Genomic DNA, 19,503 nt, shown 5'->3' with positions numbered 1-19,503 from the left:
CGGGAAATGTAACGGCACTAAACACGACTTGGAATGCCACTTGAGGACGCACACCGGCGAAAAACCGTACAAATGTGACACCTGCCACCCGCCCGCATGCTTTTCGACCAGGTCCAGCTTGACCAGGCACATTCGGACTCATTCCGGTTACCAGCCTCACGACTGCAAGTTTTGCGGTCAGACCTTTTGCCGAAAAGACCAGTACAACCGGCACATGACCAAGCACTTGGAATACCACTGTCTCAGTTGCGGCACCGTTTTCAAGACTTATGTAAAATACTCGAAACATCTAAGCACGTGCAAGGCCGGTCTTGATGCGGTTCAAGAACAGGACATTTCTAATCGGACAAACAAAATAATAACCAAGCCTACTGTATCAGATGAGTCTTTAATAGCCGGTAACTCAATGATCCCGAATAGTTTTTATAAAGATGGTACGTCCGATTTTTATGCGAACTCCGCAATTCAGCCGATTCTACAATTCAGCCAACTACAGTCCACAATTAACCCTGGTATCTTCGAGGACAGTAGCGCTGACGAAATACCACAGCATGGTAGATTCAAAAGATGTGTGCCTAGCAATATCGTGCACGTCATGGTTGAACAAGACCCAGTTGAAAGCGATGTGGAATCAGGAAGCTAAGTCTCGCTTCGCGGACTTCCCTTGATATATGCTTTGTGCAATCGCTCCCTTTTCTGGGGTATCCTCAGTTCAGACTTGGTAGGAATTCTGTGAGGGGATTGTAACTGTGTTAAAATCTAGAAATCAATTTCTTAAACAGTGAGTGTGTCATCATAGCGTGGACACAAGCAAATCTCACGGCTCACTGCGATTGGTCTGCGTCACACTTTCAATTTTGCCAAAAGGCAATTTTACGGTAATTTTTGACTGGCTTGCCAAGTGTGAAAATAGATGAAATTGGTGTCAATCGAAAGCTACCGCGGTACTGATTGCGAAAATATAGATTTTATTCTGCTCGAGGTCCTAGAACCCTCTAAAATCAGCCTCAAATGTTGCATTGTGAGGGAGTTTGGCATTGTGATACATAAAGTCAGTCTGGAATAATACAGCGCAGGTCAGGAGCAAGTGTTCACGAGAGTGTGAATTCTCAATATCCTGTGAAAAAACGAAGTGATGACTTTCTTTTAGTCGTTACGCACTGTTATCCAAGGGACTGCACAGTGTGTTGGTAAGTGCGTGTAGACTCGTGGAGAATTAGAGGGACATTGGTCACAATACAAAACTCCTTTATTTTATCCTTGATTTTGTGGGTTTTCAGGACCACGAGCAGAATAAAATTTGTATTTTCACAATCAGTACCGGGGTAGCTTTCGATTGATACCAATTTTTTTCATTGTCGCGCTCGGTAAGCCGGTCAACGATTACCGTAAAATTGCCCTTAGCCAAATGGAAAGCGTGCTGCGTGACATAGACCAATTTCACTAAGCCGTGAGAATTGCTTGCGTCCACACCATATAGGACACTATGGTTTCATGACCAGAGTCACTTTCGGAGGGCTCAAACTGGCATGCTTGCACTCCTCACTCGAGTGGCTATCGCAACAAATGATATGTTCAAATTGTTCATTCTGCCAAATTTATTTTCTTTCCGGAGCGAACATCGGTAAATGCGGTTAACCAAATTGAATTTTGTCGCTGTGAAGTACTTGATAATTATGATACCGTAAGTGAACAGAGCCGCGAACGAAAATAGCAATGCACTATCTTTGAGTTGAATAAATTTAGCGATTGTTTGTTGCAATCGGTATTGAAGTTTTGTACTTCAAGAAACCTATTCAAGTGGATATATCCTAACTAAGTCCACTTCTATATTAACAGCTATCTAGGCATTGAAACAACTTTGTACGTTTTCACTTGTGTTTGGCAAGGACGAAAGCAGTTTTGTGCAAGGCCTACATCGCTTATCTGAGTTGAATTATCGTGTGAACCACGTGAAATAGGCTCTGTAGCATGGTAACTGAATGTATTTTTGGATATTGTACAACTATCTGTAGTGTCGGTGGTAATTTTGCAGTTAATTAACATTTCAAATTTTCAAAGTATCCTCCGATTATGCGCTAAAAGTACGCAAAGTGTACTGTTTAAAACTACTTTGAGTAGTTTCCTGCTTGCCGTTGAAGTAGCTTCAACTGAAAGGTCCCGAGGGAATCACTTTCAAAAAGTAGAATTGGCGAAGCATGGATCACATGCTTTCAGTGGTTAATTGGAGGTGGCAACGAGATTTATCATCATAACTATGACAGCTGACACCACAAACAGCCATCATTTTGAAAATATTATTTCTGTTATGGTGATACAGAGGCTATATTGCCCAGTTGCTATATGACAATTCAACTCATAAAATTCATGCAAACATATCCCAAAACTAGCAAGCACACCAATCGCATGTCGGCTTTTCTTTGTTGAAATGAGTTCGTGTCGCTTTCACCACAAATGCTGTATCATTTTGCATGGTACGTCGCGATTTTCAGTACAGGTATGGCGTGGTGCCTTTTCTTGAATTATTGACGGCCCTTGTTAGCACTGGTTGCGAAGATTCGATTACTCTAATCAATATCCAGTGCTAATGAGTCGAGCTGTGTGAGACGATTCTGATATTATCGGCACTCATATTATTCCCGCTAAGAACTATATTATCAGCAAGAATTATAGCTCTTATTTCTTTACCCAGCGTGGACGCCTTGGAAGTCAAGGTTGTAATGTCTCGAGTCAATTTGTGTATTGACTCGACTTGTACTTAGACATTGTGCATGACTCGAACCAAGTCATATGACTTATGACGAGACTTGGACGTTCAAGACAAACGTTTCATGTAACTTCGAAAAATAGTAAAGTCACCACAACATTGCCATTTCATTATTGCTATTTGCTATCAGTCCTGATACTTGGAAAATGGGACCAGAAACTGTTAGGACTGGGGAAAATTACTACATTATGAATGCGAGCTATTCTATATCACTCGAAGTCTCGAACGGTGTTGAAAAAGTGGATTGAACCTGATTGAACGCAAAACTGAACGGGAAACACCATGACTTGGACTTGGACTCGAGTCACAACACAATGACTCGAGCACAAGTCGAGTCAATACAAAAATTGACTCGAGTCGAGTCATTTTAGGCATTTGAAAAAATGACTCGAGTCATTACAACCGTAAATCACGACGGTGATACTAGACTCGGATTTGAGTACTAGCATCGTTATGCCTACCCCAAGTCGCCATTGTGTTTAAAAGTGTATGTTAGGCCAGGACGGGAAGCCTAAATTTCATCGCGCAACTGTCTCTGCTCATGGTATCACTATCGTTAGATTTCCATAATGTAATTGCTCAAATTTATTTTGTATTTCGACAGGTACTGTTGCTATATAACCTACGGCATAGGTCGACATGGGCAAGGAAAAGACGAATAAGCAACAGGCCGCGCCTGTAACTCAAGTCAACATACTGGCGATACGCCAAAATGCGGCGATTATGGAGTACGGACGTACCGGGGTATCGGCTTTAGGTGGTGTGACTGCCGGCATTTTAGGGCTTACAGGGCTGTACGGGTTCGCCTTTTACGTTTTCTGTGCAATCTTCCTGTTTCTCGGACTGATGATCAAAGCTGATTTCAACCCGGCTCAGAAGTATTTCCCTTCGCGAACGTCGGTGCTCGTGAGCGGACAGTTCGGCGCGCTGTTCACGTACATCTTGTTTTGGACGTTTCTGTATGGAATGGTACACGTTTACTGAGATTACGGCCGACCGTTGAGTCGGGGTTGCGGTATACTTGTCTGCTTGAAGACGCGGTTCCGTTTATTTGTGTACGGTGCGAAGATGAACAAAGTCGTTTTGGAAGCTACAGTACACTGGAAATATATGACATGTGAAGTTGCAATAAAAGAGATTTTGGTATTGAATGTGGTTTTTGAGGAGAATGTGAGAGGGGTGGCAAACCGACTGCGTTAGAGTCAGCTCTCCAGTGTGTTTATCCTACTGAGTCAAGTCGTTCTCCAATGTTCCTTCCGCCGTGAAATTGTAGCCTCTGCTTACAATCTCCTGTCGAGTGCGATAGCTATTTCGTTTCCGATGTCGGCTAACAGCTGATCAATTGATCAGCCTATATTCGTCAATCTATTACACGCAAAATTCGATGATGGTTTCTGCATTATTTTGGGCAGTTTAGGCCTCCAGACATGAAGTGATTACTTCATGAATGCAATCCATTGCGATTACGATAACTTGGAAATCACGCGATTACGATTATAGCAAAATCTCGGAGTAGTCGATTACGATTACCATAGAAAGGTATTCCCGGTTACATTTTTTTACTTGTAACTTCTGTTTGAAGGCATGTTGTAAGACAATGTAACGACATCGATGAGTAGGCCTCATGAGGGAAAAAGTTTCTTTTTAAATGTGACGTTAGTTACTTGATATGTCACTATATAACCGTTGTTCAACGGTATAGCTGACTATTTATCGCACCTAACGATTTGTATTCTGGCCGAAACGGTAAGTTCTGCATCTCATATTCTCCAATTGGATTCGCCCACGATAGTTTCGTAGGCCTATATCAACCTAGCTCTCGAGTATTTTGATGCATTTAATTAACATTGAAATGTTCTTCGCGCCAGATATCTTGATTTTAATATGCATACCTAATCCTCCATCTCAAGAAAAGCATTTTCACAACTTGTTCAAACTTGACGTCTTGACAGTCACAGAGAGACATCTGAAAATATGCACTTTATTGTAGATGAAGGTGTCATAAATATGGATAGCTCTTGTAAATATTCTACGGTCTTGGCCAGGGGTAGCCAACATTTTTGCCAATCACGGTCACATTTCGATTACCTATGTAGCTCTTACGGCCGCATTCCCTAGCATAGTCGTAATGAATTAACTGCGGGTGCCAATAACCCTTGTCAAAATGCCTATGTCCAATGTCCATGTCCATTTCTGGTGAACTCCGGACTAATCTACTTTTTTTATACAGGCTGACTACGCACCGAAATCACGAGTGGTCACTGGTCATGTTGTGAATAAATGCCGGGATACCCACCCAAATTATATACCAACCATCATAAACGATAAAATTACGACTACAAAGACTTAATATGAATAATACACGTATACGAACGCCAATTAGCGGCGGCTTCTACTACGACTTCAACTACAAATTCGCCTTCTACAACGACTGCGATCAGATGACCCGATGATGGAGACGAACCAAACCGAAAGAATTGCTTTTATTAAATTATTGATATTTTATGTATAGGCGCTCGAAGATGTTCAATCAATCGACAGATTATATTTTCATCTGCCCAAGACACACACTTGACACACATATAGGCCTACAGGAAGACACCCAATGCGATATAATGAACAGATATAGGGGGATGGCGAACGACGAACCAGTTGAATTTCGTCATTAATATTAGTAGTTTCGCATATTATGCTATCAATTATCCTTTCTCATGCCATGTGACCAGTCAAGTTATATAAATTATGATGCTTCATCTGGGCGAGTCAATTGTATTAGTCACAGGATTGAGCCAAGTCACCAGCAGGCTCCGAGTCACAAGTAGGGCTACCATATACGTCCTCTTAGAGGATTTGTTCTCTTTTTTGAAAGTGTCCTCGGATGACGCCCTTTTTTGTCCTCTTTTTTGAGATTTTGTCGACTTTTTTGAAAATTTAGGTCACATTTAAAGCAAAATGCGAGTGATATGCCGTAAATTAGCAAAGAAGTGACGTTCCGGCGGGTATTTCGGAGTGAAAACGGTAATTTGAGCTCTGAGCGGAAAGTTGACCTTTTTTTTAGTCAACCGATCACAAAGTGGGAAAAATTCAGCGATTACAGTGTATACTTAACTGGCAGTAGCTGACACGAACGTCCAGTGTAGTTCTTGACTGTAGTTCAATAGTCACAAACGGGGAAGCGAGTGGTGCAGGTGGTTAAACACTGCAGTCATGACTTAATGGTTGCTGGTTCGAGTCTCGGCTCTGCCATGTGTCTGTGTGTCGGAGGTTTATCTTGGCTCCTCATCGCCGATCCCGCTGTATACAGCGCCTTGAAAAGCCTAGCGGAAGAGAAAGCCGAACTCTTGAAAGAAGGCAGAAAAAGCCCGGGAAAAGGGACGCAAGAAAGAAGCGAAAACAGACCTTACGAAGTTTACTGTGCGGCAGTGGCGTAGCAGCCACTTGGCGGTTCTGGCTCTGCGCCAGGGGGGCGGCAAAGTGAGGCTACACAGTGCACATGCACAGTGTACGCAGCCGGCTAAAAGAAACGTAATTGGTAGTCTTATAGCTGGGGTCCCGTGAGCTGAAATTTATTCAAACTGGTCTCAATCGAAAGCTAGTGTCGCGCTGATTCCGAAAACACGAGGTAATATGTTAACACGACAATGGAACCACTCCAAAATAGCCGTCAAGGCCGATTGTTCCTAACCATCGGAGCACCGCAACACACTGACCAATTGACCATGATAATGGAAATTATATCGAGCGATAATTCGGAACAATGTCGATTTTCAGACCAGCATTTAAATTGTATTTCCGAAATCAGGGCAACAATAGCTTTCGATTAAGATCTGTATTGTTAAATTTGAGCGCTCGGAGGGCCTGGCCAACTATAGGATGACCATGGCCAATTATGCCTTTAGCTGGCTCAGCAGTAGGCTTGTCTGGATATTCAGGTGTGACAAGTAAACTTGAAGCTGAAACTAGTTTTATCGGCATACACCACTTGAATGATATGTTTGGATTTTCCATCCCCACGCGCTGCTGCAAAGCGAAAGTGACAATTTATTCACCAGCGCTTTTAAAAGCACTTATGACGACGAGGTGGACTTTTTGGAGTTAACTGTGGAAATTGACGGAGTTAAGAGGCTGATGCGGAGCAGTGAAACCAGCGTTGGATGTTTTACAGTGGTTAGTTAATGCAAAGCTACTTGATTCGACACCATATTTATGCTCGTGTCTGAAACTTTATTGGTATTTCAATTGCGAGCTGTGAGAGGAGCTTCTCAAAGCTCAAACTGATCAAGTTTTATTCACGTTCTACCATGAATGATTATCGGCTATCAACTCTATCCATTCTGTCCCTAGAAAGATACTATACGTGCAAAAACTTGAATTTGAGGATATTATCGCTGATTTTGCTTCAGTGAAAGTCGGAAAAGTTAAGTTTTGAGGCGGCTATTGATTTTCTATTTGCACAATACAATCGTTCGCTGTTTCTTGTCTGCATTATTTTTGGCCTTATTAACGTTGAGACGGTGAGGCTGAGACGCGGCATATTATTTGTACTTATTTTTATTGACAAGATTGTTTGAAAATCAATATATGTCAAAATTTGCTGCTGTCTACTTAGGGATCGGCATTTAAGCGAGAGCCAGGGGCGGCAGCACATGCTGTTACGCCAGTGCTGTGCGGGCGCAAATGACCTAAGTGTTTACAAGCGCCAATTATGTCAATAAAACAAACAAACAAACAATAGACACAAACAATTGCCTCTTCCAGATATATTGTACGAACGGTTGTATCAATTCGGGTATAAGCAGTAAGTTAACGTACATGAGTCTCACTGAGTCAATCTTTGATATGCACTGGGTTATAACTAGGGCTGGGCAAAATCGAGTACCTGAGTGATTCGATTCTGAATCACGTAATATGCTTCGAGTCGAGTCGAGTAATCGAGTATCACTCGTTATGACGTCATAATAGAATGTAATATGTCAAAGCTCTAATATGTACCTTTTATGCGATCTCAAAGAATATAATGCCTGTTATCCATCACATTAAAGATACTTTGGTATTATTCGACCATACCGATTTCATTGCACTTGGTGACAATGTTGTGGGATGATCATGACTTCAGAAACATGCTATTCCCAGTAACGTTGGTAGCTTAACAAATTTGTACTACAATACATGTTACGTATGGTACCATACGGGCAATCAATGTTTCAAGGCTCCAACAGTGAAAATTAGTATCGAAAATTCTCGTTGATAAATTAACTTTCAGTGGCGAGAAACGTATAATTTCAGTACTCGAAAAAATCGACTTTTACTACTCGACTCGAATCATTAAAATTAATACTCGATTCAGATTCGAGTACTCGAATCATTGTGCCCAGCCCTATAGTTATAACTATGCGATAAGTCACGTGATGTGGTATTGTTAAATAACCGATAGGAGAGAAGGAGCACGGGCTCCTGCACCGGTTTGCAAGTCTCGAATTTCTGAAAAAGTGCCCTATTTTCAGATTTCTAAAATGGTAAGCCTAGTCACAAGTCAATCTCACTTTTATAGTTTTTACTCGAGTCATTTGCTATTCACCACCGATTCAAGGCCGAGTCCAAGTCAGCGAGCAGATGCGGTCGAATCCGAGTGACGGTATTATGACCCGAGTCCAAGTCTTCGTGTTTACTGCTCAGTTTCCCGTTAAAGTCTTGTTAAGCCCACTTTATATAATTCTGTTCAGTGATATCGAATGGTTCGCATTTATAATATACTAATTTCCCTCATTTTAGCAGTTTCTCGTCGCAGTTTCAAGTACCATACCAATTGACGAAATCCGGATTGGGTGGTACATTTACTATTCTTCAAAATTACAATGAAATGTCGGTCTTGGCCGTCTGACTACCGATTCTCGAGTCATATGACTTGGTTCGAGTCATGCGCCATGACTCGGGTCCAAGTCTAGTCAATAAACATATTGACTCGAGTCGCGTCATTTTCGTATTTTGAGAAAATGACTCGAGTCAAGTCGAGTCATCAGAAAACCGTGACTCGTAATTCAACGCCGTGCACTGAACAATGCGCTGTATTAATGATAAATCAAAGACTGTCAAGTCACACTGAGGGAATACGAGTGTATAAAGCAGACACGAATTAGTAGCCTGCCGAGTGCAGATGATAGCAAACGAGAAAGCGCGCATCTAATCAGTAATTTCTCAACTTGCGTACAGCACAATGGGGTTCCAAGTCTGACATCGTGACATTTGTTTGCTAATTGTAACGACGTTTGAGCGGCATTGTCGCATTTCCCAATGGAAGTTAGTTGTTGGAGTAATGAATATGCGCACTCTGCGCAGGAATGAACTTTCAATTCGCAGCCATACACAAACACACCGTCCTATTCCGCGCTCCAAGCCTTTAATTAAAGAGACTATCAGGGACCTCACTCAAGAATTATTTTGTAAACGAATATGGGCGCAAATACAATTTAATCAGGAGAAGGAGCACGTGAACTCGCTCCTGGTCGAGAGAGAAGATGGTGTTTCTCAGCTCAAGCGTAAAGAAATCGAAGTCGTGAACATGGCTGCTTTGATTATCTAATTACTAATCACGGATTACAATTTATTGCGGTGTTTTAAGCACTAGTTCGTCGCCGCCAACGAAGCTGCTTATTCAAATATTCGCGCGGGTATCGGTTAATAGTAAATAGTTGGCATTCTCACGCTACAACGGACTCGCTAATTGACAGCGCTGATGATTTGAGATCGCAGACGGCGGGCGTTTAATCTTGTTGTATGGGGTGGCCGCCACCCCATAAATGTTTCAGGGGATGGCTGCGCCCCCCGCCCCCCTGAAACTCAGCGCCTATGATGCCAGAGATGAGCGGATTTGAGATTTATATGTCCTACTCTATCCAATCAAAGCTTCAAATCCTCATCCCAGTCCTAATCCAGATATTTTGTTATTCCAATCCTTATCTTGATCCTAATCCGATAGAAACTGGAAATTCCTCTTAAAAAGCCCACATCCTATGTCTATAATTATATAAAAAGTAATAAAACGCATAATGAGTGCCAAAGTACAACAGCTGTAATGGGTATAGGCTACCTGAGCCTAAACTATACCGAGCACTGGTCGGGAAAACGTCCATGTGAAGAAACACGACTGATGTATATTTTTCATTGTCATCGCTAGGGCAAGTTTTTGTTGCAGCTAAATCCGTGGAAAGTTGCATTTATTTTTGAAAAAAGTTAAAAAGTAGCAGAAGATGCATTTTGACCACAACTCAGCTCCCGAAATACCCGTAAGAGCGTTACTTCGGTGCTGATTTACGGTGTTTCAGTCGAATTCCGCCGTGTATTTCACCAAAATCGAAAATACTTTCATGAAAAATCGAGACAGCTTTGCAAAATGTTGCAAAAAGTTGCACTACAAGATTCCTTCAAACAGCTTAGAACAGCATTCTACATATCTTAGTATACGAGTATCTAGGAAGCTGCCGGAAGCTGTAAAAAAGTTGCAAAAGTTGCAAAAACTTGCCCTAGGATCACCCACAAACGACCACGATGGTGTGCGCGCACAATTTGAATTGATATATGACAGTGATGGCCAACCTATTGATTATTGTTACCATATTTTGGAATCGGGAAAGTAGGCTACTTTTACCAAATCAAATAGTCAGTTGATCAAGACTGAAAACAGGCGAGTTTGCCAATTTTGCTGGAGAATTTGTGGAGTTGAATGACAAAGAAGGTTGTCACTTTCAATTGACTCCCGAACGACCCGCTCATATTACCTATTTAGCGTCATTCATGCCGATTTTCACACCGACCTGTCCAATGTCCATATCCTAGCTGTAGAAGCTGTAAAGGAGGACAAATTTGCCAACAAGGTGGACATGTAGGCGTCCTCGGACGACATTTTCAAAGACCTGAAAAAGAGAGGTAACCCTAATTGTTGATGAACCTTCTTCGGTCACCCAATTGGAGAGAGCCGGATTTGGTATCATTGAAAACATGACTTATTATCAACATCATTGGTTTATTAGCAATTTTATCGGTTCAATACACCACAAAAATGCGATACAATGAAAAGATAGGACGGTTTCGAAGCGACTTGGAGTAGTCTAGCTATTGAATCAGAGACCCACCTTGGCCTGGGCGATGTAAAGAGGAGGCATGCACACTGAATGAAAAGTAAAGAGAGTATAGAAAAAGGCAAGCAGCAAGAAATGGGATGGCATGTCATGGATCGGTACGTCAGTCGTGGTCCGGCAATCTTGAGGATGGAGTAATATTCACTTAGTAGTATTTTCTTGTATTTCGACTTGAATGTGGACGTATGCTCGTCGACTGTCGGATGGCCGGCGGGATACTGTTCCACTATAGATAACTTACCATCCAACTCGGCCCGATTTCACAATTTCTTTTTCGATGTTGGTCTCTATCCCGCTGATCTTTCCATTTCCTGCGAGTGCACTCTTTCATCGGGTCTTATTCTGGCAGCAACGCGGGAGAAGAGGAGCCCAGGATAACCCCCGACGCGGAATCGAACCCAACGCCGACTACGCGGTAGATTCTTATCGTCACAACTACGCTCTCTCTCACAATACTTCCCGTCCACCTCAAGATATCCTGAACGACGACCTGAAGTGCGTTCTACGTGACGATGAGGCAAATTTCTCAGGCTTTACGAAGACAACACTTTTCATTTTCAGTGCTGTTCAATTCACTTCTCTTTTTGCTGAACCTTGCTATTTACATTACTGTTCTACCTCTCATTGGCGTACTGTACTACAAATCATTAACCGTCCTGAATCAACGGCATTGCAAGATGCGACTTTCATTAAATTGGCGGGTGACAAAAATAATAACATAGATTTTCATTCATTTAAAAATTCATCATCAAAATCAATTGCATAGATCATAATATAGCATTCGGTAGCCCGAAACCTTGTCTTCAGATATTTGCAAGAAGGGTTTCAAGTAGAGTGTTGCTCATTGTAACGTTATAACCACATGTATGGTGTGGAAAATTCAAACACGTACCATTTATTCGATTACACTGACAATATTGCCAGTGCTACAGAACCTTAAGGGGACTAGCAACCTAACAAAATCAAAATTTTTGATTTTTCTTTCTGCTAAGAAATGTTAACGTTGTAGCCTATCTCTGCTGTCACCTCATGGCCATTTTTTACCCAAACAATAACTAAAAACTGCAAAATTTCGATTTTATTTTCCCTTGATAATTGAAGGGGGGTGTTTTTTTTCAAGTTCCTACCAAAAGATCGCATGTTTCGTCCGATGACTTTATAAAATATAGTGTTTGACAGTTATAAAATACATCTATCTATAATATCTCCGGGTAAAAATTTGTTTGATTGCTGTCAGTTGGCATTCTAGCATTCTGGCAGTCATTCTTATCATTACATCGGTAACACCTGTTCATTGACTTTTTATGTTTCAAGTGTTTGATAGTCGTTTTCTCAATTGTAAAATTTTGTTAAGTTGCATCACGGCAAACCAAAAATTTGTTTGAAATATTTGTCGTAAATGCGTCACTCATGGTTTTTTGAAAAGCTGAGATTCAGACCTGTGCTATGCTGAAAGTTTTTAGTCATAGGTCTACCATGTCAAGAGGTACAGAACGTCACAGTAAACTTACAGCAAATTTATGATAAAAATTTGGATTTTTTTGAATTTGTGAATTTCAAAATGAAATTTCTCCGAGGTGGGTTGCATGTAATCCTTCAAATTTTAGCATAGCACGGCACTGTTCTAGTACTTCCTAAAGAAGGCGTTAGATCGTAAAAAGGGCTTCACAATATCGAGATTTTGCATTCCCCGTGTCGGTGCATTTTCTGTCTTTGAAATACAAAAAAATCCACAATCTGTGGGGTATAACGAAAATTTTTGTTTTTTTTGTTTTTAACATAGCGACATCTAGCAAATGTGAAAATTTCATGGTGATGGGGGTAGCCATCCAAAATTTAGGTTTTTGGGTTGCTAGTCCCCTTAAATATAAGTCGGAAGTTTTTCGAACATACCTATAACATTGCACTTTGTAAGTATGCCGTGGTTCGATTATGGCTTCGCAGAAAAAGTCATTTTCGAATTTTTCAGTGCATGTTTTTGAAGCTGGCTTGAGTTAAATTGGGGTTTATAGGCTTCAACAGTGTCAAAAAAACATCGAAACTATAATTCTTGTTGATAATACAACTATTAGTGAATGAGACATAATATTTCAGTACTTGAAAAAATCTCTCACTATTTGACCCGAATCATTGGAATTAAAACACGTTTCAGATTCGAACGCTCGAATCATTGCGTCCAGCTAGCTCACGTCAAAGTTTACTGGAATGCTTGTTGATAACACCCTCGTCTTCCAGATCGCGAATATAGTGCTCCGTGAATCCGTGCTGTTCCAAAATTTCTCTCGTATCCTCCCCAGACTCCACATTCATCTTCGACCCGTACGTGGCAGGCGTCCGGGACAGTTTAGGGGCGGGCGAAGGCACCGTGACACCGTCGCCAGAGGTGTGAAAGGATTGGTTCATTCTGAAAAACAATACGACGCACACGTGAAGTGTAAGCAGGGCGGTTTTTTTTAACATGTCAAAATAAGTCAAAATTAGGTAAATAAAAATTGTAGCGCTAGGTCAGAAAACGTCAATCTGCATTTCGTTTGTATCGTAGATTTAGCACTGTCGGTGAACTTTTCAGTTGGAATTTTACAGTTTGTAGGTTACTTCATAGGCTTACCGTTGTAGACGGCCCATCGTCTGCTTATTGCGATTCATGACATTCAGATGAAACAAATAGGTTGACCCTTGACATGGTGTCATGCTCAACGTACTGCAATATCCTAACTGAAGCAAGACAGGCATTAGTTCTTATATCAAGAAGCGCACAATGAAATATTGTGATGTAGACACCATTGGCAGAATGAGGCAACACTGTTGGTCACCAGCAGTGTACCCACAACTTCAGTGTTGTCACCCAGCAACTACTACTGCTGTTGAACGTTCTTTCTCCATTCTTGGCAAGCTACTTTGTAAGGACCACTATAAGATTTCAATAAAATAAAGTTTTCCCATGTAAAAATTTGTCAGTTTTTGAGGCAAAAAAGTTTTTTTCATGCCAAACTACTTAGTAAGGACAGTGAGTTCCGACCAGAAATGAAGACGAGTAGTACAATTCTAACATTATGTAGGGAAACACCTAATTTGCATACATTAGGTCAAATTTGGTGAAAATTAATACTTTTAAGGTAAAGAAATGCAAAAATTAATATTTTTTAGGTCAAAATCTACGGTTTTTTAGGTAAAAAAAATCGCCCTAGAAATAAGGAATGTCGGCCCGGTGTGAAATAACCAATGACAATTGATGTCGAAACACCGTGAATACCAAAACAGCACAGGAAGTAAGGCCGGGCTGGATCTCAGGGTTGTAACCAAGTCACAAGGTTCCGAGTCACAAGTCAAGCTCCCTTGTATAGTTCTGACTTGAGTCAAGTCGAGTCATTTTCAATTCACCACCGAGTCCGAGTCATTATGTTCACTGTTCCGTTTTGACTCCACGATTCTTTGAAGTTTCAATGAAATGACTGTTTTGGCTGTTCTAGTCTCGAGTCATATGACTCGCTTTGAGCCATGCACAATACTCGAGTACGAGTCGAGTCAATACGAAAAAATCTTGACTCGAGTCGACCAGAAAATTTTGAAATTCCCTATATTAGATTTGAATTAGAATTATAACTACATAGCAACAGTCTTTTAAAAATTACATTAGAACAGAATTATGGCTCCACACTTTTTTTCCAAATTAGTCTCAAATTAGAGTTCTAGCCACTCCTTTTTTCACAGTCGCACTTGAATTAGAATTATAACTACATAGTTTTTCCGAACTAGATTATAATTATAGCTACAGTCTTCAGGAAATTAGATTAAAATTAAAATTACTGATTTCGCGAAAGTTTTGGCATAGAATGAATTTCAGTCCATATCAAATCATAGTTCAATTCCACAAACACGACAATAGCAAATGTCTGTGCAGCGAGCTTGGCTTGTTTCGCAATTTACAATTCTACTGCAGCATTTTCACGAGAACCAGAAACTCGATTAGAATTTAAACTTAGAGCCAGGAAACGTTTCACAAATTAAATATGAATTAGACTACTGGCATTTCGCTCAATTAGTCCAATTAGTCATCTAGAAATAATCAGTTGTAGAGGTTTGTACTGGTAAGGTTGATAACAAAGCATACTTGTTATGCGGGTGTTGGGGCGCCTCGTCCATGTCAAGCACCGGCGTTACGCACGCATCGGTGCCATCGAAAATACTCTCGACTTCCGCTCTCGTCAGGGACTTGAATCTTTCCTTCAATACTTTCCTAAGCTGTGGCCATTTCTCGATGTCCAATTGGTTAGGAATATTGTTTTCGTCAATTTTTAGTCCTGGAAAACAAAAAAGGTATGGTCCCTTTTGCTGTGTCCTCAAATGGATATATTTTGTCGTAATTTATGCCATATTTAACTGGGTAGATTTTAAAAAAGCTTCCACCGGCGTACAATCTCTCGGCTTATTGCTTACCCATTTTTTCATATTTTAGCATATTCTCAATTCAAAACCTTTTCATTCCGTTTTAAAAAGCAAGTCATAATGAATATAGTTGATGTTACACTTTGACGAAGAGGAAGCAGCCACTTCCAAGAGCTCTAAAAATCACATTTTTCACTGTACAATGTTACCCCGTTCGATGAAGTATGAGAGGGTGACTTTGGACATGACATTTTCTCATATTGATCTTGGCCTGCCGAGATTTCTGAAGTGGATTAAGACTACTTCGATGACATGGAAAAGGACTGCTTCAAGGTCTCTGCTGCCAACCTTCCAATCCATGGCTAACATGCTATCAATGTTTGGTTGTAAGAAGTTTAATAACCATCAATTTCGATGAATTATGCCCTAGCCATTAATTTATCAATGACGATTCAAGTTTGTGTGGTAGTGGAATGAATCCAGGTTTTATTGAGACTACTAGTGGTGATGTTGCCTCATGAAAATGAATTAAACCTCCAGCCGAAGCAGTATTCCATCAATAACCATTCAAATGTTTTGCTGCTTAGTGTCCAAAGTTACCCTCAAGTCCAAAGTAACCCCTGTTTACGGTAGTCCTAGTTCTAGTTGGGCATTTTGATAATCCAGTGATTTGCGCAAGTTTGTACTGTCACATAAGTTGAATATGTTTTTTTTTCACTAAAGCCATAACCCACCTGTAATCAGAGCCTTGAAAAACTGGGGCTCGAGAGCCCCCACCGCGACGTATTGTCCGTCCTTGGTCTCGTACGTGTCGTAAAACGGTGCCCCCGTGTCCAAAAGATTATGTCCGGGCGGATTGCTGAAGAATTGCGACCGTTGAGAGTAAACAAACGAACCCACATAGCCAGCGCCCGCTGTCTACAAAACGAGTTAGTAATAATTGTCAAATAAATAAATCAGATCACGAAGTATATTTGTCGTAAAGGTCAATGCAGAGGTGTTTAAAGCTGCCAGCAGGGTTGTAATGATTCGAGTCACGATACTTAGGTGACTCGACTTGACTCGAGTCAGTTTTACGTATGCATAAAATGACTCGACCAGAGTCAATTTTTGTATTGACTCGTTTATACACGATTCATTGTCCATGACCCGGACCAAGTCATATGACCTGAGAACTAGGACGGCAAAGACAGTCATTTCACTGTGACTTCGAAGAATAGGCCTAGTAAAGTTACCACATCATTGGTATGTCGTCTATTAGTCCTGATACTTGGAAAATAGGGCCAGAAACTGTTAGGACTGAGGAAAGCTAAGATATTATGAATGCGAGCCATTCTAAATCACTCGAGCAGACTCAAAAAGTGGGCTGAACTGAAAACCGAACAGTCAACATTATGACTTGGACTCGATTAAAAACACTATGACTCGGTGGTAAATTGAAAAATGACTCGACTTGACTCGAGTCAAAACTATTAAAGTGAGACTGACTTGTGACTCGGAACCTTGCGACTTGGCCACAACCCTGATGCATGTATAATAGTTGTAGAGTTTGGTGCCTTCTGAAAGGTTACGCTGCGCCAAGGGAATTTGAACCACGGAGTCACCAACTGCAAGCATCTTCAACGCGTAACGCTACAGAAAACACTCACCAAATTAGCGTCGACAACTTGCCCAAGCCCAGATTTTTGACGTTCCAGCAGCGCTGTCACAACACCGAAAGCGCACATCAGCCCCCCACCTGTAACATACGGACACAGTTGAAGAGAGAATTTCACTTCAGTTCAACAAGAATGTTTGAGAACACAAACCGCAAGATTACAATGCAGTGAAGCAGGGTTGTAATGACTCGAGTCGGGCTCGAGTCACGATATTCTGGTGACTCGAGTCATTGTTTCAAAATACGGAAATGACTCGACCTGGAACCAAGTCATTGCGCATGACTCGAACCAAGTCATATGATTCGGAACTCCGATGGCCAAGACCAGTCACAGACCTTAAATTTCAGTACGTGGCGCTAAATGACGCTCTGAATAATCTGATACCTTATTTATCGGATTCTCATTCCTCAGATGTTGTGTTTTCATCTATTTTGATAAATGATCTAAAATACTCAGAAATGAGCTCCCGATAGCATCCATTTAATTGGCATAGTCATTGGTATTTAATTTTCATCTTCATTACCTCAGAGAATGGGCAAATGACCCATAGGGGTCGCGTCTCCTAGTTTTGGAAACCATGCACCACACGGATTGTGGTAATCCGAATTGTCGTAAAATGCAGACAAAAAATCTTACTGAAAATTAATTAAAAAACTTGCACATCAACATACCTGCAAAGTCTGCAAGTAAATTTAATGGCGGCAACGGCCTTTCTCCTGATCTCGATATGGCTGAAAGAAGTCCTGGAAAATTGGGAATAATAACATTTGAAACAGTAATTGTGCTGCCTGACAAATGAGTTTTCAGGTAAATACCAAGTCTGACTGCATTATGCATACTTAGAGCCATCCTTGAAGAAAATTAAGAATAGAGTTGTTTAGTACAACAGGGCATTGTACCTGATGTCGCGATATAGTTAATATCATGACCGGCCATGTCTTTGTACGGTCCAGACTGTCCATACCCACTAAGTCTTGCATAGATAAGTCCCCGATTCTCCTTCATTAACACCTCCGGACCTAGTCCCATCTTTTCCATTACACCTGCGAATAAAAGTTAGCGTCTACTTTAACGGCTGAATGATGAAATGTATACTGAACTGTGGACATTATCTGTCCAATAAGAAATACTCATTAGTCATAGTAGGACTATTCTATGTGGGTATATGGTAAGTAAGTTATCAACTCACCAGGGCGGAAAGGATCTATGATGACATCTGAAGTCTTACTGAGATGTTTTACAGTCTTTATACCTTTGGGATGCCTCAAATTGATGGCAATAGACCTTTTGCCTCTGTAAAGGAAGTGAAGTGAGATTCCATTCTATTGGGTTCTGGATTAAGAAATCATGGTAGGCGCACACAGGCGTAATTATAACCTAGGGTGGAATCTGGGTACGTTCTCTGTAATTGATTTTGTATGATTGCAATTTTCCTCAGGTGTCAAAGCTGATTTTTAGGTGTAACAAGACTAATCTGAACACGTACCGGCACCTTACATAAATTTATGTCAATATTCTGAAACTACGGCAATGTTTCTCGTATCTAATAACATTGTTCACATTCATCGTGCTACTCAGAACACCACGATATGAAAAGGGTTGTATTCTTGGCATTTACACCTATATTGAATGTAGTTAGGCCCCCATCGCGGGTACCAAGCACAGGCAAATTGAGCAAATTTTCAGAACACTTCTTCCTGCTCATAGTGTTGAAACACCGGATTGTAAACAGGAAGTGTACGGAGGCGCAATAGACCGACAGATAATCTACATATTGTTGTGAATTAAATTTTAAATCTCATTTAAAAAAACATTTATCCTGTTGTCGCGCCTAGGGCATCTCATAATCTATCCCGACAGCTAGCTAAATGTATAGGCATTTATACAAGTACACTTCGGAAGACCTTCCCTATAATGTTATGTTAACATCAAAAGTGGCCTATGCAGGGGTTAACCAAGTCGCAAGGTTCCGACTTAGAAGTCAATCTAAATTTTATAGTTTTGATTCGAGTCAACTCGAGTCATTTTCAATTCACCACCGAGTCCAGGTCATTATGTTCAGTGTTCAGTTCAAACCACTTTTCTCAACTCTGCCCGAGTGATATAGAATGGCTCGCGTTCATAATATCGTAATTTTTCGAAGTGTAAACAGATTCTGGCCCTATTTTCCAAGTATCAGGGCTTATAGACGAAATACCAATAATGTGGTAACTTTACTAAAGAGAGATGATATTCTTTGGAGTTAGAGTGAAATGTCTGTCTTGGCTGTCCTACTCTCGAGTCATGCACAATGACTCGAGTGTAAGTCGAGTCATTTTACGCATTTGAAAAAGTGACTCGAGTCATTACAACCATGGGCCTATACACTCCACAGGTCAGCAGCGAATATTCACCAACTTACCGAGATAAACCGTCAGAAGGCTTGAATTTTCCAAGACGATCGACGCGGATCACTTTTGCCCCAAAGTCAGCTAGAATCATCCCGGCAAATGGAGCGGGCGCCAATCCCGCTATCTCAAGCACAGCTATCCCTTTCAAAGCCATACTTAGAGTATCC

The 19,503-nt window shown here is 41.0% G+C and overlaps 2 protein-coding genes across 2 annotated transcripts; one reads left to right on the top strand and one right to left on the bottom strand.

Moving 5' to 3' along the window:
- The first annotated feature begins 3,404 nt into the window (after window positions 1-3,404).
- LOC145441161 (ER membrane protein complex subunit 6-like) lies at window positions 3,405-3,918 on the top strand. The gene has a single exon (XM_080318968.1). It carries the CDS (start codon window positions 3,407-3,409, stop codon window positions 3,749-3,751), a length of 345 nt encoding a protein of 114 aa, XP_080175094.1. The 5' UTR covers window positions 3,405-3,406; the 3' UTR covers window positions 3,752-3,918.
- An 8,536-nt stretch (window positions 3,919-12,454) lies between these two features.
- On the bottom strand, window positions 12,455-19,500 carry LOC145442070 (alpha-methylacyl-CoA racemase-like). Its single transcript, XM_080320068.1, has 8 exons — window positions 19,348-19,500; window positions 18,136-18,239; window positions 17,846-17,989; window positions 17,618-17,689; window positions 16,938-17,026; window positions 16,023-16,206; window positions 15,014-15,203; window positions 12,455-13,306 (listed from the first exon to the last, which is right to left on the bottom strand). The coding sequence occupies exons 1-8, from the start codon at window positions 19,488-19,490 to the stop codon at window positions 13,093-13,095; spliced, it is 1,140 nt and encodes a 379-aa protein (XP_080176194.1). The 5' UTR covers window positions 19,491-19,500; the 3' UTR covers window positions 12,455-13,092.
- Between the last annotated feature and the right edge of the window lie 3 nt (window positions 19,501-19,503).

Source organism: Botryllus schlosseri, chromosome 1 (genome assembly GCF_051294905.1).
Source record: "Botryllus schlosseri isolate E-star chromosome 1, Bs_hap1, whole genome shotgun sequence".
Classification (NCBI taxonomy): Eukaryota; Metazoa; Chordata; class Ascidiacea; order Stolidobranchia; family Styelidae; genus Botryllus; species Botryllus schlosseri.
Note: the sequence above shows the minus strand (reverse complement) of the source record. Positions and strands in the feature narration are given on the sequence as shown.